This window comes from Herpailurus yagouaroundi, unplaced genomic scaffold (assembly GCF_014898765.1).
Source record: "Herpailurus yagouaroundi ecotype Mexico unplaced genomic scaffold, PumYag 163, whole genome shotgun sequence".
Lineage (NCBI taxonomy): Eukaryota > Metazoa > Chordata > Mammalia > Carnivora > Felidae > Herpailurus > Herpailurus yagouaroundi.
In genome coordinates, this window is record NW_024412404.1 from 67407158 (window position 1) to 67430106 (window position 22949).

Below are 22949 nucleotides of genomic sequence, written 5' to 3' on the forward strand. Positions count from 1 at the left end.
GGCGGGCAAGGCGGCCGCCCCGGGCACCGCGGTGCTGCTGGTCACGGCCAACGTGGGCTCGCTCTTCGACGACGTAAGTGCTGTGGCGGCGGCGGCCAGACCAAGACCCCGACCCTGAGCCCAGCGCCCTGGGGCCCCGGGGGCCCACATCCTGGTCCCCGTCCGCGAGCGCGGAGCCCCAGGTTCTGGACTGACACCCTGAGTCGCGCACGTCGGGACCTGGACCGGGACTCTGGGTCCTCCAAACCCTGGTACCCCTAAACCGGAGGGCCATGGACCCCAGACCCCGGCCCCCTGAGCGCTGCCCCAAACCCTGGAATCGGGGTCCCCCACCTCCTGCCTCCAAACTGCGCAGGCTGAACCCCGACCTCAGAGCCGGGACCCGGGACCCTGGTTCCTAAACTCCCAATTCTAATCCCTGTCCAAGGTCCCCGAATCCTGACCTGAGGACCCTTGTCCACGGGCCCCAACTCTGGTCCCTGACTCTTGACCGCACAACCCTGACCTTGGTTCCCAAACCCCAGCCCCTGACTTCTGTCGCCGCGCCCCCCCCCCCCCCCCCCCCCCCACGGCACTGGCCCCTGGCCACGGGCGGGGTGTGCAGGCTTCCCCTGCCGGCCTCCTCCGGGTGGGTGGCTCACTCCTCCGGGGGCAGGCGCCCTCATTTCACCTTGTAACTTAGTATCCGTCTAGTTCTCAGACAAGGGCCTCTGTGGGCAGCCCCCGAGGACTCTGTTTCTCGTTTATTAAAGAGAAAGATGCCGAGAAGCTTTCCAAGGCCAAAGAAGGGATGGGACTGCCCAGGGCCTTTCCCTCCGGGGGCCTCCCACCCAGGCACCCAGGGCGGCCCTTGGGAGAGAGCAGGCAGCGGGGGACGGGGGCGCCCAGAGCGCCCGGGGCGGGAGGCAGGCCCCGGCTGACCTAGTTGGGTGTCTCAGCCGCGGTGCCAGCCCGCTGTTGGTACTTACACCGCCAACCCAAATAAAGCAGAATGCGGCTCCAAGTGGCGTGCTTGTTTAAGAGAAAAGGGTGATGGCACAGACGGAGCCTGAGGCGGCCTCGCGAGGTGAGCGGTGGGTGTGGGCCGGTCCACCGACACAAGCATGACTTCGATTCCGGAGAGGGTTCTGGCCTCTGGCGGAACCTTCCGTCGCCAGCAGTGGGCAGGGGCGAAGTGCTTCAGTAAGCTGAGGTCACGGACGGGCTAGGTTTGATTTTATTCACAAAGAGTAGGCGCTATTTTTGTGTTTTTCTTATTTTAACTTCCAGGCGTCCGTGTATTCTCCTTCCCTGCTGGGGGTGAGCCGTTTCCCTCGGACAACTTCATCTAGTTTCGCGTTTGATCGTTTCTACAAAAGTGCCCTGTATGGGTGTGTGTCTGTATATTTAGCATTCTATTCTCGGCTTTCCAGTAACATGCCACTATAACATGGTTTTGCTCAGATGATTCAGATCCATTAGCTGAGGCTTCAAAGCCTCAGAAATGTCAGGAAAATTAAGCATGGTGGGGCATTTTAGTCTCAAAGGGAAAAAGAATTTTGCTGTGCAAACATTCTTTCCAGTAATCTTTGATTCTGAGTTCTGGCATTTTTGTTGTGTTTCAGCTGTATACGCGCACTTCTCTCTGTTGACATGAAAATGGGTAACTTCATTTACTTTTGTGTGGCGACATGTTCTCTCCGGGTTTTTGTTTGTCACGAAGGCTGTATGGAGCTGTGCATTATCTTGGCATCTGGAAGGAATGCTTGTTTTGGTAAACAGTATGCTGGTTAATTTTGCAGGGTGTCTTTGGTTTGTGGGCTCATAGACAAGTCTCTGCCCATAACCCATAGGTTCTCGGGGTGCGGAGGGCAGCCTGGAGGGGCAGCACGGACAGCAGTCTCACCCTGCTCTGGGGCGCCCGCTGGGGCTGGGGTGCGGGGCAGTGGTGCCTGTGGGAGACACCTGGCTGGTGAGAGCAGTGATTCTTGAGTGACGGGGGCGTTAATTCCTTGGTTTATAGTAGGTTTCAGAAGACCTGCCTGGTGAATCTGTCTGCACAACACGTGTCCACACTGAGCAACACGCTCTTCAGAAGGTGGCAAGGCCTGGGAAGGAATGCTTTCTTGCCTGGCTTCATCGTCCCGGGGAGGGAGGGCGTCCGAGTTAGAAACGGGCATGGCGTGCTGTGAAGGACGCGTCTGCGGTAGGTGGTGTGTTTGTGCGTTTGCAGTCTTGCGATCTTCCCTTGCACCTCCTCCCAGTGTGGGGGGGACGCACCGAGACTTGTCTGGCAGCTGCTCTGCTCTCTTCAGCACCCCTGGCTCCTGACCCCCGCCACGGCTGGCGGACCAGGTTCCTCCTCCCCCACGCGCGGTTACCCACGAGGGGTGCCGTCGTTCTCAAATGTTACCCTCACGTCCTTCAGAAACAGGGGGACTCCAGAGAGTTCTTGGCTATGTGAGGTTGGCACGACCAGTATTTGCCGCATTGGGAGGTAGGAACTGAGAAAAGCAGAGAGCGAGCTGGTGGCTTGGGTGTCAGGTGGTGACGTTGTCACGCGTCCTCCCCTCCTCAGAAAGCTCCGCTGTTCACTCAGGAGACTGTGCCCGGGACAGGAGATGGGAGTCTTGTGTTACTGTGAACACAGCTGTGACCCAGCAGACCCCTGGCCAGGTCTCCTGGCCGTTACTCCGAGGGCCTCTGTCCAAGCTGGTGGCTCTTCCTGAACCTGCACAAGCATCTCCCTGGATGGGGGGCCTAGACGTGGCTGGGAGTGCCGCGACTTTTCTGGGTTCACAGCAGCTGCCTGATTGCCCCACTAGAGCCCTGCGGCTCTTCTGTAACCCCCAGCTGGACTCGTGGTGGCACTACCCGGTTTCCTGGAAAGGGGTGGCCCGGGCTGCTCACCGAACTGTGCTCGAGATGGCTAGATTTTTGACAAGGGAGGTTTCCAGCTTTTGGCTCTTTATGTTGTTGCTAGAAGTGAAGTCAGAAGGTGAATTCCTGCAGCCACGGTTTTGGAGCCGGGTCCCACCCTTACAAGGCAAGGCTGTTCTTGGGAAAGGCCGTCAGCCGAGCGGCAGGCTTCGAGAGCACAGCCCTTGGGCGTCTGCCGGGGGGCCTGCGTCCTGCGGTGCCTCTGAGCTCCCTGTCCGTTTTGAGCTGGTTTCCCTTTTTGCTTGGTCAACGGCTGAGCAGCCCTGTACCCAGGCTTGCAGAGTGGTTGTGCAACGAGCTCTGTAGAGGTGCTGTGCTGTGCCCTCCAAGGCCTCTCTGGCGGTGGGTGTCTGTGAGCCCCTGCCCCGGCCCGGTGGGGGTGCCGGCTGCCTTGGGCACCCGCCCCCCCCCCCCCCCCAGCCCGGTGGGGGAATCGGCTGCCTTGGGCACCTGCGCCCCCAGTCCTGTGCCATCAGGTTTGCACTCTTCGTTCTTGTTCTCATCCCAGCCTGAAAGCTCCTTGAACCCCAAGACCACCCCCCCCCCCGCCAGCTAGTACTGTGTGCGTGGCCATCCCTGCTGGCTCCCCACTCTCATCACAGCTCCTGTCCCAGCACTTGGGCACACGGGCTTGGTGGAGTCCACGGGGACCTCGAACCGGAGGGTGGGCGGTCAGTCCCCGTCCGTCCCTGGCTCCGGGCAGCCCTGATGGCTGGGATCTGTCTACCTCTGCAGGACCTTGCTGATGGCTTTACAGAGACATCATTCCCCTGCCACACACGTCACCCCTTTACGTGGTGGTTGTGAAGCAGCGGTTTTCAGTGTGTTTGCAGGCTTGTGCAGAGGCCACCACAGTCGATTGTAGAACCTGTTTTGTGCCTAAACAGAAAGGATGCCTCAGCAGCCACCCTCCCCTGAAATCCCAGCCCCTGTGGTCACCAGGCTACTTCCTGCCTCTGGGGTTTGCCTGTTCCAGGTTTCACCTGCTCAGGGGTTTACCTGTTTTGGGGTTTACCTGGTCTAGGGTTTACCTGCTCTGGGGGTTCCACGTAACTGGGATCGTCTGCGTGGCCTTCTGTGTCTGGCTGTGCTCACCGGATGTGACGTGTCCAGGGTTCAACCCGTAGTGGGTGTTGGTGCTTCTTCCCTTTCTGGGCCTGAGTGCTGTGCCACGGTGTGGACATACCACAGTGTGTAGGGCCACTGTCAGTTGATGGACATTTGGGCAGTTTCCAGGGTCTGGCTGCCGCGACTAGTGCCGCTCTGAGCATTTGTGTCCAGGCTTTGTGCCCACGTAGGTTTTCATTTCTCCCGGCACATGCTCACGAGGGGAACTGCTTGGTCTTTGGTGGCTCCGTGTTTCTCCCTTGGAGGAACTGCTCACCGCCGCCCAGCGTCCGTACCACTTTACCTTCCGTCAGCCACGTTCCAGGCTTCTGGTTGCTTCCCAGTCTCCAGGTCTTGTCAGCTTGCTTCAAAGGCTTTTTCCTGGGCTGTGCACGCACCCTGCGTTTGGCTCCCTCCTCACCCCTACCTCGCAGCATCGGCCGCTTCTCCGTGGCCGCACTCACTGCCGATGGGGGCCTGTCTGGACTCAGGCCTTGAAAGACCCTGTCCACTCAGATCCCCAGGAGGCAGGAAGGAGCCCCGGGCCCGGGCTCAGCCCGTGTTGCGGTGGGGTCGGCTCTGCTCCTTCTGCAACTGCCCGGGAGAGCCCGGTGCACGGTGGGGAGCTCACATCAGGGAGCCCGGGGCTGCCGGATCTCCGGGGCACGTGCACCTCCTCCTGGGCCCCTGGAGCAGGTGCAGGGCTGGGAGCTGACAGGGCTGGGCCTCTCTGCCAGCCCCTTAGTGCTCCCCCAGCCCCCTCATCCCCTGGGGCCCGCCCGAGGCTGGATGTGGCTGAGAAAGGGCCCTCCCTCTACTTGCGTCCAGGGCCTGTCTCGCACACTCTGTCGGCCTGCAGACCGTGTCCCCTGGGGAGCGAGAGAGCAGGGGAGGGGGCCTGGCGCGCCCTGGGTCTGCCTCGGGTGGTGTGCGGGTTTCTGGAGGAAGAGGCCTGTGCTGAAGTGTGATTCCATGGTGCGCTGGCTCCGGTTTGGAAGTTACTGGATCGGACGCAGGCCTGCCTCCCAGCGGATGGCCCATAAGGAGCCCACTGTTTGACCCTGAGGGGACATGGGGAAGCTGGGCCAGGGTTGCTAAGGGACTGCGGAATGTTGGTGCCTTAAACGTGGACAAGCTCAGCGCCAGCATCTGTCCCTGCGGGCAGGCGGGTGGGCACAAGGGTCACCTCTTGGAAGGTGGGCTGTGTCCACCCCACCGAATGGGGTCCAGTAGGTGGGAGATCAACACAGGGCCAGGTGGCTGGTCAGAACAGCAGTGGAGGCGTCTGGGCACTGTCGTGGTCACCTGTCTGTCGCCACTTTTTTGGGATGCAGCCTGGCTGTCCCCATGTGTCCCTGGGCCCTTCCAACACGGGGGGAACTAAAGGAGTGCGGTCGTGGGGGCTGGGGAAGGGAGGTGGCGGGGAAAATGTGCCACGTTCCCCAGGTGAACATAAGGTGACTTTGACTTCTGTCTTCCGTTGCTGCTTCAGTTAATTAGGGCATTTGAGACTCTCCTGCCTCGACCCGCTCCCCAGACGGGCTGGGGGATAGCAGCCGGCCTCCAGGCTCGAGGCCCAGTTTCTGCCTGGCCCAGGCTGGGAGGGGTGCCCTGTGGCACCCTTCCTTCTCTGGGGTGGCAGCCTCTGCTCTGAGGCCCCCTCCCCTCCCTGTGCAGTGGAGACAGAACTCTGAAGCCTGGGCCCCCTCACCAGGGCCTCCCCTCTGGGGGAGCAGATGATATGTTTCAGCATGTGTTTGACCGTGAAAAGCGTGCTCATACGGAGCTCTTCAGTGGGCGCGGGGGCTGAGTCGGTCCACTCCAGGTCTGACCTTGGGCTCCCGGGAGAGCTCGGATAATCACGCTCACGGACGGACAGAGACAAGGATGAGGACGCCATCGGGGTTCCGACCTTTAACCGTGCACGCGGATAAAGCAACGGCTCGTCCAGCCCCATGGAAAATGTGGAAGTGATGTGAAAGCCTTCGGGTTTTTCAAGTGACGGCAGCGTTAATCCAGAAATGTGACTGTGGGATGATTTACGTGAATCCAGAGTGGCGGGAGGTAGGTGGACTGCAGGCCGGTCCGGGAAAGGCAAGGCTGCGCACGGGCCTGTGTTTCAGGAGAGCGTCCTGGGACTTGAGCTGTCTTTCTGGCTCTACTCGGTGTCTCTGCCTCTGCCTGTCCTCTGGTGACGGGAATCCATAGGGTGCCTGCACCGTTTTCGACAGTTTGTTTTGAGTTCACAAAGTTTGTCCTGTGGTTAGAAAAGGCACCGAACGGGGTACCCACTTGGGTCTGCAGGGGGGGGTGATGGCGCTCCGGCGGGGGCGGGCCCGCAGGACCGGCCGGGCTGGGCCGTGCTGTCTGTGGAGGCACACTGTCCACGTGCTGGTGCAGCGTGTGCGTGTGACCTGAGACCGTGTGGGAGCTGGCCCGGTCCCTGGATGGCGGCTCAGGGTGGGGACCATCCAGAGCAGGGCAGGGGTGACGGCGCTCTGCCTGCCCGCTCGCAGGGGGGGCTTTCCCGGGCCGACCCTGTGCCCCGGTGGACAGGGAGGCGTATGGGTGCCACGCAGGCTCGAGGAAAACGCTGCCTCTGGTGTGGGTTTTCCCTTTAGTGAATAGCTCAACCCCATCTCCGGGAGCGTGGCTTTGGGGTCACTTGAACCCTGACCCACTGGTGGGTTGTTGTGACCCGAGGCCCCTTGTCTTCTCCCTTCTTTGCTCTGACAGGGACCTCGGGCCCTTCTTTGGGGTTGGGGGCTGGTGGGACTGGTGGGCCTGGGCCACGCTCCCCCCTCTGTCTGAGCAGAATGTGACGCTGTCAGGGGTGGCTTTCCTGCTCCTACCCTGGAGCCTTGGGGCGCGTGCTGGGTCCGCGCCCTCCTCTGTCTGCACCCCGAGCCTCACGGGAGCTGGGTCTGGGGCTGCGCCCCGGAGGCCGGGGGGCCCCTCTTTCCCCGTGGCAGAGTGCCCGGGCTCAGACACCCTTCTTTCCTGCCTCGCCCCTCAGGGCCCCTGAGCAGCTAGCAGTTATTCCGGGAACCGGAGGCCAGGCCTGGGCCTCCGCGCAGGGACCTGCTCCCGGTGCTGCTGCCAGGCCGCGTGCCGTGGACTGCAGGGACACGCCGTGACGGGAAGATGTGGCTGCTGGAGCGTGCCTCTTGTCGCTTGGTACCCTCTTTTGCCCGTTGTGCGTCAGAGAGGTGGGCGTGACACCCGGCACGGTGGCTGTGGCAGGTGGAGGAGGGAACCCTCGCAGCGTGAGGTGCTGGTGTTGTCGGGTGGCCCCAGGCACCTCCTCTCAAGGACTCTGTCCCCTCCTTCCCACCCAAGCCTTTCCTGGGGTGGCAGCCTGGTCCTCAGCTGTGTCTGGGGCTGAGCAGGGCCTGGGCCGCCGGGCTGGTCCCTCAGCCGCCCCAGGCGTGGGCTCCTGTGTGTGGCTGGTGGGACGGCCTCCCTGGCCTGCCTCTGCCGCTCTGGCCTTCTCCCCGGCTGCGCGTCTGGGACTGTCACCCCACGTGCCTCGTTGCCCCCCGGCCCCCTTCCCCAGCCAAGTGCCTGTGGCAGGTTGGTTGTCCGTGGCCTGGACACACCCTTCCACGGTTGTGCTTCTCCTGAAGCTTCTCTGGCCTCCTTGCGCAGGCAGGATTGCGCTGTCCCTTCAGGGGACCGCTCCCAGTGACCAGTGCTGCGCTGTCATCCCAGCCCTCCTTCCCCGTCCCCTTCCCCACCTGAGTTAGTGACAGGCTCCGTGCTTCGGTCCTGCCGTGCTTGCTGCTGACGTGGCTGTCATCAGGTTCCATTGTGTTGGGGCGCTGCGGGCAGGCGGATTTGGGGCTCTGCTCCAGGGTGTGGGGAATCCTGTGCCTTCCTGGACCTGACGGAGCGGGAGGGCTGGGTCCTAGAGCCCCTCTGCTGGTCGGGCAAAGGGCTGTGGGCTCCAGCTTGCGTTTCTCTGCGTGTCTTTGCCTCCGGACGGTGTGGGTGTCCCGCCATTCGCCCAGCGGGGACTTCAGAAGGTGTCTGCAGGGGTACAGCTGTCACCACGCTCGTTTGAGAACACGACCCTCCCAGCCTTTTGAGGCCCTCGGTGCCACGGCTCTGCGTGCCGTCTCCGGAGTCCTGCCTTCAGCCCGGACCTCGCGTGCTCGAGTCCCACCGACTGCGGCCCTCGAGTCTGGCTGGTGGTTTCCGCCGCCCCCCCCCCCCCCCCCGCTGTTCGTGTCAGCACTTCGGTCCCTCCTTAGGGCCCAGTGGGTTTCTGCTGGGCACGCACCCCACTTACGGATGCGGTGTGGTTCCTGGATTGAGCTGGTGCGGACGGTCGTCTGCGCCTGTGCTCATGTGCCCAAGGAGCGTATTTCTTCTCCAGGCACCGCCCGCCCGCTCCAGGGCCCGCCGATCCCCTGTCCACGCCGGGCTGGCGCGCGGCCTCGACTGTGGGTGTGTAGCCGAGCCATCCTGTGCTTGCCCAGTGCGTTTTCTGGCCTCTGCCTTTAAAAACTAGGCATCCAGCCATGGCACTTTGCTGCGCCATGATGATGATGCGGTTGACGACGACGACGGTGTTCTCGGGTCCTGACGGTGGTATTGGGCACACTGTGACTGTGCTGGCGGGAGGGCGCCTCTGGGGCTGTTGTGCTTCTGCTCACTTCCCGCCCCCACCCCGGGTCAGGTGCACAGGCTCCTGGGACCTCCCAGGAGGGGCCATCTCCTTGGGTGGAACGTACCTGTCATTGTGTCACGCCCTCGGGCATGGTTATGTGGGTGGGACAGGAGTAAGGATGGCTGCCTTAGGGCCTCCCAGGCCACCCTGGGCTCCCGGGACTCTATTTCTCTGCCTCACAGCCCCGGTGTGGATGCTGGGCTGGGGCATTTCTCTGTAGTGCTGGTGCCGAGTCCCACGTTCGAGGGTCAGTCTGGTGGTACTGGTCTTCGAGAGCCGGGCAGTGGTGGCACCCACAGCTACCCCCCACTGCCCCGGTACACGGAGGACCCCTGCCGCCGAGTAGGGCAGAGTGCCTCTGGCAGGTGACTTCTCTTCTCCCAGCCTCTGGGTGTCATGGCTGTCCCTGCCCCTCCCAGGTGTCTGGGATGTTCTGTGGTCCTGCCGATGGGGGTGCCATCCCGTGGTGCACCAGCGGTCAGCAGGGACCCTGTCAGGTGGGGAGCTCAAGCGAATTGGCGGCCGTGTTCCCAAAGCTGCAGGAGGACCCTGTCCCTGGGAGGGGCCTGGTCCTCATGGGGGAGGGCACGCCCTGTGCTCAGGGCCCGAGGCCTGCCTGGAAGGGGGCTGCGCCCACATCCATCTGGCTCAGAGGCTTTCTTTAGCCACACCCTTCATGAGTCCCGGGGTGCCGCCTGGGGTGCGCAGGGCAGATGAGGGAGGACGGGGTCCTGAGGACGACGGGGACACAGCTGCCTGGCCCCAGCTCTGGGCTCCCTGCCTTGCCACTTAGGCCCCCGTGCCGTTGTCGGGGGGGGGGTGGCTGCCCCCTCCGTGAGACGTTCCCGGAGACGGTCAGGCTGGGGAGTTGTGACCTTCTGGGTGAACCTGGTCATGTGGAGCTGAGAGCTGGGTTGGATGGTCAGTACTTTTTTTTTTTTTTGATGTTTATTTATTTTGAGAGAGAGAGCACACTCAAGTGGGAGAAGGGCGGAGAGAGAATCCCAAGCAGACTCCACACTCGGTGCAGATCCCTGCGTGGGACTCGATCCCACAAACTATGAGACCACGACCAGAGCCGCAATCGAGAGGACGGTTAACCGACTGAACCACCTAGGGGCCCCCGATGGTCAGTGCTGTTAAAACCATGGTGTGGCCTGCAGAGCCCGGGGCAGGCGTGGCCCTGAGAGGCGGCCGGGGACGGGTGGGGGGACGGAGGGAGCGTCCCGTCCTAGTTTGCCCGTGGGCGTCCTCCAGGCGCGCTCAGAGTCCCGTTCTAGTCCTGGGCCCCAGGGTTAACCGGGATGCATCCCGGGGCCACGCTTTTCCGGCTCTGCAGGTGGTTGCCCGGCCCGAGTGTGGAGCGTGCTCTTCTCTGTGTTGTCACTTGGGGCGATCTGGACTTTGGTTAAAGACGTTCTGTTGAGAACGACATCTGTCCAAGTGACAAGCAAATTTCGGGGACACGTGTGTTGTTTGCTCTTTTCTCCTTCATCACCTATGGTTTTTCGGGTCTTTTGCAACTTCCTGTTTTGGCTGCAAGGCCGTCACCGCCCTCGCCGCCGCATCCGGACGGCGTCCCGTGCACCCCGTCCAGGTGCGGGGGTGGAAGGCTGGGCCGCGTGGGAGGGAGTCGTGGTTGTCGAGGCCGCCAGCGGAATGTGGGTGAGTGGCAGGAACTGACCAACCGGGGGGGGAGCAGAGCGGCGTCCCGGTGGCTGATTCGGGGACCGTCCGGGACACCAGCAGGTGGGGTCTCGCCTGAGCTTCTGAAGCCCCCAGGGCCTTGTCCTCGCCCCTGCAGCCCAGGCGCCCTTGGTGCTGTGGGAGAGGTGTTTGGGGGCAGGAGGCCTGGGCCCCCAGGCTGCTGGCGACTGTGCTGTGCTGTGCAGGTTCTGCCCCAGCCCGGCTTGCAGGTGCCCAGAGGACTCACTTGTAGGGACTGTTAACAGCGTGGTTCCGGTGGCCTTGGGCCTAGTGAGTGCTCCTCAGAGCTGGGCCTGTGTCCAGAGGCCGGAGCCCTGGCAGGGAGCTCCAGGGAACGCCCCCGAGGGCTCCCCGTGCCAGTGCTCCCAGCAGCACGCCCGCCCTGCCCGCCTCCGTGGGGCATTCCTCGAATTGGCCAGGCACAGCGGCTGAGCACTGGAGAATCTCGAGGGCCCCTGGGGGGGGGGCCCCTGAGGCCCCTCACGTCCCACCTTCCCTGCCTCTGTCTCCCACACCCATCCCACCGGTTGCGTCCGGGATGCGAGGAACCGCAGGATAAATCCCAGGGAGGGAGCTGTGGGTCACAGGGGCGAGTACCAAGAAGGGAGGCTCCTCGGGCCAGGGGAGGAGGCCACAGGAGCCCGCGAGGGGCCTGGGGGGGGGGTGGCAGAGGCCTGTCAAGAAGGGTGTCCCGGGGTGGGGGGCGCGGGGCCCCAGGAGCCTGCAGGCAGGAGCTGGGGTTTGTCGTCTGAGGCACCTCGTACGCGGTCATGGCCTCACCCCCTGAGGCAGGGACTCCCGCTCGCGTCTTGCTGGGATGAGGCACAGCCCACCTTTGGGGCAGAGGGGCCTTACACTGGGGGCCGCCTGGCTCGTGGCTCATACTCTGAGCACCCAGCTGCCCTGGCCGCCCAGTGGGGCAGGAGAGGAACTTGAAGGTCGCTTAGGAGGCCCAGAGATGCCCTGGGCCCAGAGACCACAGGTAGCCTCTTGGGCCAGCAGCCAGAGCCAGCACCCGAAGTGTCTGGGGCCTGGGGGCCGGCTGGAGAAGTAAGGAAGAGGCGGCCTCCGGGGCCACTGCAGGGCAGGAGCAGAGGCAGGAAATGGGGAGACAGGCCTGCTTGGGAGGCCGCACGGTCGGCGTGGGCGGTGTGGTCGGCGTGGTCCGGCAAAGCCAGTGAGTGGCGGAAACTGCACTGTGGGCCGAGAGGCTGTGTGGGTCTGACTGTGCTCGAGCCCTTGTTCCCTCCATGCATGGGGACTGTGGCTCACGGCCGCCCCCCCCCACCCCCCACCGTGGCCCAGTAGGAAGAAGCCGAGAGGTGTGGGTGCCACTGCCTCGACCCCACTGTCGTCCCCCAGGGCAGGGCCTTGAGGAGGGACAGTCAGTTCCCTCCTCCATGCACACGGGGGCCGTCGGAACCGTCTGCGCCCTGCCTGCGTTTTCACTACTGATAAGTGAGTCAGTCCGGAAGGGGAAGAAGGGGGTGCTTAGGGCTGGGCTGGAAGGGTGAGGAGCTCCGGAGAGCCCAGGGAGGTGAGCGGAGAGGTGCACGGGACTGGCCCTCCGGGGCGGGGTCCATCGAGGAGTGCCTCCCACGGAGCGAGGGGTGACAGGCGGCAAGGTCCTGGCGGGAGCACTCCCATGTCTGTTTGCGGTGTGAGAAGGTTCTGCCAGGGGCAGGCGGACGTCTCCTAGATTCGGGGAGAAAAGTGACGTCTGTGAGCCTTGATAACCCTGATGGTTCTAGTTTTCTGTAATGGAAAAAGTCACGCAGAGTGACCCAGAAAGGCTCCCTGAAATGCCTCGCCGGTATCTTGCACGACATTTCGAGTTGCCTTAAATGCCGGCCGCGCAGACAGACCGCAGACCGGTCCGTGTGTTATGGCAGCTGCTGTGTGAGGAACCTCCCCTGTGACAGGTGGACGTGAAATTGTAGCATGTCGTGAGAGAGGACGCACACCCCCCCTCCCCGCCCCCCCCCCCCGGGATTTAACGTGGCCCCAGCGGTGCGTTCACGGAGGGAGAACCGTTCCCGGGTCGGGGGCGGTGGACTGGGGGTCTGTGAGCGTCCCCGGTGCCCGGTGGGGGCGCAGGGCCCGGGGAGGAGGGAGCCCCTCCCTGTCACACACGGGCCAACGCCACCGCCGGTGCTCAAGTTACAAAACACGTAGGTCCTCCCCAGCCGCACACTCGTGGCCAGTGGCACACCGCCCCTGACCTCCCCAGCCGCACACCACGGCCAGTGGCACACCGCCGGCTCAGAGCCCGGCCGTGGACAGCCTCGGCCAGTGCACCGGGACGCGCTGGTGGAATGGGTCTCTGGTCGGGTGGCAGGGGTGTGTGCTTGCAGCCAGGTAGGTTTGGGGCCAGGGGGTCGCTCCTGGAGCACATCCCTCCTCAGGGATGCACCGGCTGTGGGTCGCCCCCACGCTCACCGGGTCCCCATAAACTCCTTCTCCTGTGTGTAGAAAGCTGAGGAGACGGCCACTTGTACGTTCTGTGGCTGGCCGAGGGGACTTTTCCCGCCGCTTGTCTGGGTTGGTGTGACTGTGGAGCAGGAGGGTGGCTGGGGTGCCCTCCTTTCACCTGAGCGCCCGAGCCGGACCCCCGCCGTCCCGTGGACTCCTGGTTGCAAGCTGACAAAGTGCCACTGAGCGTCAGAAGGACCCCTGGCCTCGGAGGAAGGATCGCTTGACACACGCGGGCAGCGTGCCCTGGCCTTTGTACCCAGGGGGCGCGTGGTGGACCGGCAGCCCCCCAGGGGTCTTCCCTCGGGGCCAGGCTCCCGCCGGTCTTGGTGCCACCGACCACAGCCCTGTGCCGCAGCAGTGCCCCATGGCGGAGAGTGGGTCACTCCGTGCTGTCTTAGCACATTCTCGACGGCGTCCTCGCAAGCGCATTCCGACGAAGTCCGAGTCATCTGTCTCGTTCCTTGTGCTTCAGCTGTTGTCTCTGAGAAGCCGCCTCCCGATCCAGGGTCACGGAGATCTACCCCGACCCTTTCCCCTAAGATCGTAGCTTCAGCCCTTCTGTTTGGGTCTTTCGCTTGTTGGACGCACTTTTTGTGTGTATCGTGAGTTAGGATCTCTACCTAGCGGTCCCGGTGCCATCTGTTGAGAAGCCTGGTTTCCGCCCCGACTGTCTTGGCGCCTTGTTGAAAATTGGCCATAAAGACGCATCTCTCGGGTGCGCTCCCCGCACACGCACGTCTGCCCTGTGCCGGGACCACACCGTGTGGAGGACCGTAGCTTTGTCGCGGGTTTGGAACGGGGGAGTGTGAGTCCTCCGCGTGGTGCTTGTTCTTCGAGCTCGTTGTGGGTCTCCTGCACGGCACACGCACTCCGGGACTGGCCTGTCCGCTTCCACGGGGGGCTCCCTGGGGTCCCCGCCGCACTGGACCCGCAGTTTCTCTGGGAATCGTGTCGCCGCGTCAACACTGTGCCTGCAGTGTGCCGCCACGGGAGAGCCCTCCGAGGGCTTAGGTCCTCTTCGCTTCCTTTCCGTGATGCGTTACGCGCTTCAGCACAAGCCCTGAGCTTGTCTTGTTTGATTCACTCCTGACCCTTCTGCCGGTGCATCAGGCCTTTGTTTCTTCCGAGGCGGCTTTGGTAGCGCGTCTTTCCGGGCGTGCGTCCCTCACGCGGGTTAAGCGGTCTGCTGGCGTGTGGCCCTTCGCGGGGTTCCCGCACGGTCTGTTCAGCCCCAGCTTTACAGTTTGTCCACAGTGTGTTCGTTGGTCTAGCCAAACGTTTTCTCAGCTCTGTTGATCTTTTTTCAAAGCCCCAGCTTTTTGGTTTCACCGCTTTTCCCGTTTTCTGTTTTCAGTATGGGCTGCGCCCGGGATTAAGTCGCCTAGGAACCTTCCTCGAAAGTCACGTTGCCGCAGTAGCTCCTGCTGACAGAGCCTCACTCTTTGCTTTCCGCCTTCTGTGTTTTCAGCTGACGCCGAGCCCTCCTCCCGCTTTTTCCTGAGCAGAGACACCACTCCGACGTGGCGTCCTGAGTCACCTGTGCTGGGCGCACCGGTCGTGGCCCTGACTTGGGGTCCTCTGTCCCGTGCCACCAACCCTCAGGACAGTCTTTGCCTGTATGCCCGGCCCCGGGCCCCGGGTGAGGTGGCCCTTGCGCACGTAGGTTGACTTTGTTGCTTGAATAAACGCAAAGCCTCCAGCCAGATGCCCCTCTGAGCGCCGTGACGTGGCTGGGCACTGGTCCACGGCTCCGAGAGCCTGCGATTCCGTCACCGGCTTCACGTGCTCCAGTGGGCTCCCTTCTCTCCGCCCCCTCGTGACTGACAGGAGGCAGAACCAGCAAGTACCTAGAAGGGTCTTCGGAAGCAGGGTTGGGGAGAAATGCCCTTCGGGACCCGTCCATTTGGCCTCAGGCACGAGGGGTGCGTTCCGGGGGTGACGCCGTCCTTACTGAGCCAGGTGCTGGGTGAGCCCTGCTCTCGGGGACCATCCAGTCTGGTGTGGAAGATGCCGGTGAGACTCTTAACAGCTGCGGCTTACGGGGCTCTAGTTAAGAGTAGACGGAATTCTTGCCAGCTTGAGCAGAAAAGGAGGTTTTAAAAATCGGTGGCTCCTGGGAAGGGCTGGCTGGGTAGTCGGGCTTGGGGGGCCCAGGGGAGGGCGGCTGAGTGCGTCCCTGCCTCTGGGGACCCTCGCTGCCGTCGCTGGGCAGAGGACCCGCTTGACAGCCTCTCCCCTCCCGTCACTGGTGTCTCGGGCTCCACTGTGTGGGTGGCAGGGGCTGGACAAGGGTGACCTGGTTCCTGCCTCCGGGGCGCGGTGCTGGGAGGAGCCGAGAGGCCCCACAAGGGTCCTCACCCAGCCCTTGTCCTCCCCGCCGAGCACGTTCACTTGGGGGTTTGAAGTGCCCCAGGGTCAAGTTCTGGCTGCTCTAAAGGTCGATCGTAGTTCTGTTTAAAGGACACTTTTCTAACAGTTTGTCATTAGCAGTCTGAAAACGCACATTTTAACCTGAGAGGTTAGGAAGAAAGCAAGAGCCTGAGGTCTCTGATTTCCGGGACTTGTATGTGATGTGGTGCTCCCTGTCGGGGCGACGGTCTGGGGCGCCCCCACCGCCTCTGCACCCGCGTGGTTTGCCATGGCATGCGGTGTGTTCGTTCCTTGAGATTTCCTAAACTGGCATTTGCCAGAAGTTTTATACTCTAACATGGAGGCCAAATGCGTTTGCGCGTGTCTGGGTGCGTCTGTGTGTACGTTTAACACGCCCCTGTGTAAATATGTGTTTTAACAGAGACTGCTTTCCGACCATCGCTCTTGACATACGGTTGACCTTTGAACAACCCAGGGGTTAGGGGCATGACGCCCTGCGCAATCAGAGAGCCCTGTAATAACGTCTCACTCCCCAAAACTTACTGCTAACAGTGTCCCGATTGGAAGCTTTCCAGGAACGTAGTGAATTAACACGTGTGTAGCATGTTGTACGTGTTATATGCTGTGTATTCTTACAGTAAATCAAGCGAGGAAGGAAGACACTACCAAGAAAACGATCAGGAGGACAGGATGCGTTTATAGTACCGCGCTGCACTTACCAGGAAAACCAGCAGAGAAGCCGGCCTGTGTGCTTCAAACCCCAGTGTTCAATGTCAACTGTACATTGATTTTTTTTTTTAATTAAAACTTTTTTTTTTATTATTATTTATTGTTGAGAGAGACAGAGACAGAATGCGAGTGGGCTAGGGGCAGAGGGAGAGGGAGACGGAGTCCGAAGCAGGCTCCAGGCTCTGAGCCGTCAGCACAGAGCCCGACGCGGGGCTTGAACTCACAGGCCATGAGATCATGACCTGAGTCGAAGTCGGACGCTTAACCGACTGAGCCCCCAGGCGCCCCAACTGTCCAACGGTACATTGTTTTCAAGAACTGATGTTTGGTGAAGCGTGGCGCTGAGTTTCAGCTCGGGTAATGAAGGGCACAGGGCATGGTGCTAATTTTGAACGGCGGGGGGCGGCTTCTGACGGGCGCAGAGGGGGGAAAGCACGTGACTTTCACTCTGGGTCCCCACGCTGGAGTCTGCATCACAGAAAGGAGCAGCTTTCCAGGGCCTCACGGGGATCATTGCTTCTGGGTTCAGACGCAGGGGGGGGACTGTGGCTGAGTGACAAGGCTGTCACAGGCAGATGACCCGAAGAAGGCAGGGAGCCCCCCAGCTCCTGGGCTGCGTGTGGAGCCCTTGCCGGGTTTGCTGCCTGTGTCTCGAGGAGCGTGGGGCCTTCTAGCAGGAGTGGCACCGCTCCCTGTGGGCCCCACTCTTTCTGTGTCCATCTTGTCTGAGAGGCCGCCGCAGAGCTCGGCCTCCGTGCCCGTCTCCGCCATAGCGTGTCTTTTGTGCCCTCCTGCTTGCGTGCGGCAGACCTTTCCCAGGTGGCCCCACTAAGGGGACCGGGGTGACAGTAAGGGGCTTAGATGCTGCAGGAGCCTCACCTTGCCTGTCGGGGCCCCACTGCCCACCCTCCAGACAAAGGGCATTGACATCCCTGGGCACAGGAGGGGTCGAGGGGTGGTATCCCCTTGGAAGGAGGGCTCTCCAGGCAGTGGTCCTGGCAGCCGTGCCACCGTGGGCCAGCCTTGAGCCCTTCTTCCTATGTATCACTGCTCAGCTGTGACAGCTCCTGCCTGTGCGCCGGGCCGTGTGGGGCCGGCGCCCCGGCCTCTGGGTGTGGCCGGCTGATGGGCTCAAGAGCTAGTTAGGAAGCCCTCACGGGTTTCTGCAGAGGCACTGTCTTGGTGAGCCTCGGGAGAGGCGGAGGGGTAGTTTTGCCAAATATCGTGAGGTTGAGAGCTTTGACTTTGGAGATGGGCGTGAAAGGGGATGTCGGGAAATGGCAGGAGTGGATGAACGTGTGCGCTTGTGTGTGTGGCCAGTTCACACGTCTGCGGACATCTGTGCACCAGCTGTCACATCCCTGGACATCCATGGACCAGCTCTCATGTCCATGGGCATCCGTGGACCGCCCCTCACCTCTGGGGACCAGCTGTCACATCTGTGGTTGTCCGTACCCCGGCTCTCACGTTCCTGGTGGCCGGTGCATGGAGCATTGGGGTGGTTCCTGGGGTTTGGAGCGTGTCCAGGCTGGGAAGGATGGCTGGGCGGGTCTGGGGGCCTTGGCCGCCCTCTTTCCCATCGGGATCGCTGACGTCGCAGGGTTGGTTCGCTTGTTTTTGGGCTGTAGGAACTTGAGAGTGACTCCGGGCTCTGCTTGCTGGTTGCGACTGTGTTTTTCTTTAGAGAACAAATTGCAGATTTGAACATTTTGCAGCTACAGTTTTGAGTTCAGCCTGCAGAGCTCACCATCCGCTGTGGGAGCCCTGCTGACCTCAGGCCGGTAGACTGTCCCCAACACATGCTCCCACCCCTTGCCTCCTGAGTGTGGCCTCAGCCTGGTGGCCAGTCTGCCCCTGATCCCCTTTTCCTGAAGGTGGACGGCCCCAGGCCGGTTCGTGGGGAGATGGGAGGGCAGGCACACAGAGCGTTCCCTGGGTCCTCTGTCCTGCAAGCCGATCCCCACCCTGACCTCCTTACCAGCTCCTGCTGGACCGTCCCACCAGCTCCGAGGCATGTCTGCCAGCCCGCACCCAGCCCGGACCACACCCACACTCCTGCCTGTAGGAGCTGGCTGCCCTCACCCCAGAGCCAGTTGTTACTGGAGCGCTTCCCAGCCGTAGTTCGCGTGGGACCCTGGGCCACTAGGGTCACCGTCTGAGGCAGTCAGCCGGGCCCTCTTCCCCTGGCACCCGCTGAGTTGCAGGGGTGGGCCCCTTCTCTGTCCCTGTGGCTCCCCTCCCAGGACAGCGTGTGACCTGGTGTCAGAGTCTTAGCGCGCCCAGTCTGTCCCCGCAGAAGGGAAGCTCCGTGAGGTCAGGGTTCATCAGGTGCCTCATGTTGTTACCGGGAGCTCGCAGGCAAACTCCCCGAGGGGCCTGGGGACACATCTCGGATTCACGTTGGAAGAGCGAAGGCCTTCGAGGTGGAGCGTGCCACTCTGTCTTGTTCTCTGCCCTTGACGAGAAAACCCAAGTCACAGATGACAGGTGGCAGAGGACAGGGGACCGCTAACCTGTGGGTGACTTCTCACTGTGGTGTGGAGGGACTGGGGAGGGAGGGGGGTCAAGGCCCCGATCCTGAAAAGCACGTCCAAGGAACGCTTTCTGAGGATCGGGACGAGGAGGGTCCTGCCGTGGGCGGTCGGCTCTCACTTCCGCTCTGTCCTTGACCGCACACTCCTTGTCCCTGGGCCCCCGATGGCCAGGTTAGCAGCGTGTCTTTGGGCTAGTGGCCTTCCACGGTTCCTACCTGGCGGACCCAGGGAGGGTATCCCAGAGTGTCTTATTTCCATGTGGTGTGGGTCCCTAGCCTGGCCCTCTGATTCCCCAGATCAGCCGGGGCTCAGCCCATCCTCAGTCTCACACTGCCCTCTGCCCGTACCCGTTGAGATGGCGCAGAACCTTCTGGAATGTTTTCAGCGGGGCAGGTGTCAGACTTGAACAGTATGTAGTGCTTGAGGTCGGCTCTGTGTTTTAAGTGTGTGGTGCTGGTCACACCGAACTGGGACCCCGCCAAGTGGGGTCACTGCAGTCCCCAGTCCGGCGTGCTGACATTCAGGGGCACGGCCAACTGGGTTAGTTCCAGAGTCACAAGAGCGGCGGGAGCCTCCACATACAGGGCGTCTGTCGGGGGGGAGGAGGAGCACGTGAGGACCCGGGGAGACCCCCTCCTCCCTGAGGCAGAGGAGCCACAAGAGCGGAGGACGGGAGGGACAAGGAGGGGGCCAGAGGGGACAGGGGTGAGGATGGGGTGTGTCGGGGGCAGGCCTGCAGGGTGCAGGGTGGCCGAGTGTGAGGGACGTCGTTCAGGCCGACGGGGAGGAGCCCGCGGGCTGCCAGCACCTTGGGGCTGAGGGTCCCTTCGCATCGTGCGTGTGAGGAGTGGGCCTTGGAAGGTGGAGTCTCCCTGGCCCCACCGGGACCAAGGCACCCTTGTCCTCCGGACCAGTGCTCCCGCTGGCTTGGGGGACGTGGCGCTTCCAGCACATTGTGCCACGAGAAGGGGCGGGGCGTGCAAATGATCGTGGGACCCTTGTCCTCTCGGTTTCTATGTATTTTTCTATGTAAAACATTCCCCAGACGCTCACTTTGGGGTAAGAGTGAGTGGGTCGCAGATGGCGACGGTGTGAGTTTGGGAATTGGGCAAGACTCGAAACCAGCGTGAGGTTTTGTTCGGAGTCCGCAGCCTCCCCGGCGCCTGGGGGCCGGCTGAGGGTCTCTCCCGCTGCGGGGGCTCCTCCCGTGTCTCCGTGCACGTGTCCCGCCTGCACCCCGTGCGGCCTGCAGGTCTGGCTCTGGCCTTTCTCGGGGAGTGAGGTGGCCTCCTGGCGGGGGGTGGTGGGGTGGGGTGGGGCTGTGCCGCTGTGCGTGGTCCCGCGTCTGCCCCTCCGTAGTGAGTACGTGTGTCAAAATGAGGGTGCGGCCATGCATTCACACCGTGGCAATTAGGCACAAGCATATTCTTAGCCACAGGTTTTACAGAAATGGTAATTTTCCGTGTCGTAGTGAGCACAGAGCATACACAGGGTCGGGAAAGCAACAGAATACACGTGTATGTTTAAAAAGACCATAATCATGGGTTGCTGTACGGAAGAACTTTAAAATTAGAAGGAATTCTTTTCTCAGGATGGCTATTGAAAAATGATGTGTTGGGGCACGTGGGTGGCTCAGTCGGTTAAGCGGCCGACTTCGGCTCGGGTCACGATCTCGCGGTCCGTGAGTTTGAGCCCCGCGTCGGGCTCTGGGCTGATGGCTCAGAGCCTGGAGCCTGCTTCCGATTCTGTGTCTCCTTCTCTCTCTGCCCCTCCCCCGTTCATGCTCTGTCTCTCTCTGTCTCAAAAATAAATAAACGTTAAAAAAAAAAAAAGAAAAAGAAAAATGACACGTTGAGTGGGTGCCACACGGGAAAAGAAAAGGAACAGAAAAAGTAGGGGAAAGTAGGGGAAGCAGGCCCTGAATTCTCCCCGATGCGTGGTGGCTTCATTGGTGGCCGTGTGATTGCTGGCGAGGCCGACCGTAGGGGCTGCTAACTGGGGATTATTGCTCTGTGCTCTGGGCAGTTGTCCAGGAGACCCGCAAAGGGGCCGAGGAAGGCCCCGGAGCCTCGGTGGCCGGTGCGCACACCTTTTGCGGTCCTCTGGTCCGTCTGGCCTCCCGGTTCCATGTGGTGGCTGGAGGCCCCTGTCGTGTCCCCTTGCCTCCCACTGCTCCCCACCCGTGCTGCCCTCTCGGGGTGGCTCCTGGAGTGTGGCCAGCACCTGTCCTGGGAAGGCCGCGGTGGGGGAAGGAGGTTTGTCCCCACAGCCCCGGGCTTCCCCCTGGGCCTGTGCGGCCACTGTGCGTCTGAGAGGCCGTGACCCCTTCTCTGTGGATGTGGGACCCGGGGTTTCCTTGGTGGCCGTGGCCAGGCCGGTCTCAGTGTTCCCACCTGCACCGGGGGCTGTGAAAATGGCTCTTGGAATGGAGACCCGGTTCCAAACGCTCTAGGCTTTCAGGAGGAGAAGGCGTATCTCAGGAGTGTCTTGAGGTCTTAAGGTCACAGATGAACAGCGGTAGATGCCATGAGGTCCTGGGTGTGGTAGAGAGAGCTCCTTTCCCTGAGGTCTGGGAGCTCCGGCCTTCACGATGGCTACATCCGGGCTTCTCTTATTCCTGCAGCAGGTGTTCATTGAGTGCCTGCTGTATGCCTGGCCCTGTTCTGGGTGTGGGAACTGTATCAGTGGACTCTGAGCTGTGCTTGGAGAGACCGCCTGCCTGGGCCCGGTGTGAGCCTCAGGGAGATGGGAACTGGCCGCTGCTGACTCAGAGATCTGGGCCCGTCTGGGGGCCACGTCAGCCCCTGCACTGGAGCCACCCCTGACCTCTCCCCCACCAGGAGCTCCCCCTGCGGGAGCCCCTCCCTTAGGAGCCCCCCCCTGGCCCCCCCCCCCCGGATCTCCCCCGGGGGATGCGGGGGCCCCACCCCCCCCCCCCCCCCCCCCGCCCCTCCCAGGAGCTCCTCCTGCGGGAGCCCCCTCGCCCCGTTCCCCCAGGAGCTCCCCAGTGGGAGCCTTGCCGGGAGCTCCTCTGCCGGGTGTGGCACAGACACCAGCGAGCCTGTTCTGCACTGTTGTTTTACAGCTTCTGGGCTGAGCAGAAATGGCACCACTTACTTTACCGTGTATTTGAAGTGGTGCATATTTGAAAATTTGTTTCAATTCCAAGCCTAAACCACTTAAGAAATCAGCCAAAGACGCTCTAAGGCACTTTGCGCTCCTCACGTCCACCCTGCGGTGTGGACGACGCAGAGGACACTCGGGGTTTGTAGTCGACCAGAGCGCAGCCCTCCCAGGTGGCTCTGGGTCCAGCGTAGGGTGGGGGCCGGGGCCGAGGCCAGCAGACCAGCCCCTTGTCCATCAACACACGTATATGGCCGTTCCTCCTTCTTGTCTCTGAGTTGGGGACTTTAGCAGGGTCATAGGAAGGAATGCTACTTTCTTCCAGGTCGTCACCTGCAGCAGTGACAACCTTTGGGCAGTGACAACCTGGGGAGGGGACAGGGAGGCCTCAGGGTATGACTGTCGCCTGGCCACCTGTGTTGTTCTTCCTGGTTCTCCAGGGAAACCTGTCAAACTTAAAGCGGTTTTAAGACCTTAGTTTGTTCAACTGTATTTAAATGATCTTGAAAAAATGAGCAAAAACGGGTAATTTTCTAGCAAAGTATGTACAAATACACAGACCTAAGAAGAGAGAATAGTTAAGTTGGCCAGTTATTAGAGGAAGACAGAACGATCCACCTGTCACCAGGTACAGGTATTTCAAGTTGTCCAGGAACGGCAGACTCCAGCCCTGTGCGAACTGTCCGGCTCCAGAGAGATCACGAACACTCAGAGACCGCGGAGCCCCAGGGGCCAGCACCGTAGACCGCCGCTTGTGCGTGCTCGCCAGAGGGTCCCACGGAGGACCCAGCGGCAAGTAGAAAACGGTCTGTTTATTAGGCGTGTGAGTGTGGTTTTGTATTCGGAAAAATTGCGTCACATGATCCAGCATGTTAATAAGTTAATAATTTATCAATAGGAAAATATCTGTTTTTTGTAGATGCTGAAAATATATTTGATAAAATTCAATGTCTCTTGATTAAACAATGATTACTCAAAGTAAAATTGAAACATGTAATATTTCATTAATACTGTTTTGGAAACATGGAAATCAAACATTGAAGTTGAACAAAACAAAGATGCTTGACATAAACGTGTTTATTTAAACATTTTCTAGAAGCTTTAACTACTGAAATCAGTAATTAAACAAGAAGAGACCGTAAATCCTGAAGTATCAGAAAGGAAGGAGAGTTATTTATAAATGTGATTATGCATCTGGGAAACTCAAGTGGATTTACTGAAAACCTGTGATACGCAGTGAAAGCCTTTAGTGATTAATCTGTACAAGTTCTTATACATCCAGACAGTAAGCAGAAAGGAGCCCGTTTGTGATG

The 22949-nt window shown here is 61.3% G+C and overlaps 1 protein-coding gene across 1 annotated transcript in view; it reads left to right on the forward strand.

Moving 5' to 3' along the window:
• Window position 1: 1 nt before the first annotated feature.
• Window positions 2–22949, forward strand: part of INPP5A (inositol polyphosphate-5-phosphatase A) — a gene marked incomplete at its 5' end in the record, with an annotated part of 175497 nt that continues 152549 nt past the window's right edge. Inside the window, one exon of the mRNA XM_040486937.1 lies at window positions 2–73. Within this exon, the coding sequence (XP_040342871.1) occupies window positions 2–73 (72 nt within the window). The remainder of the gene's footprint in view (window positions 74–22949) is intronic.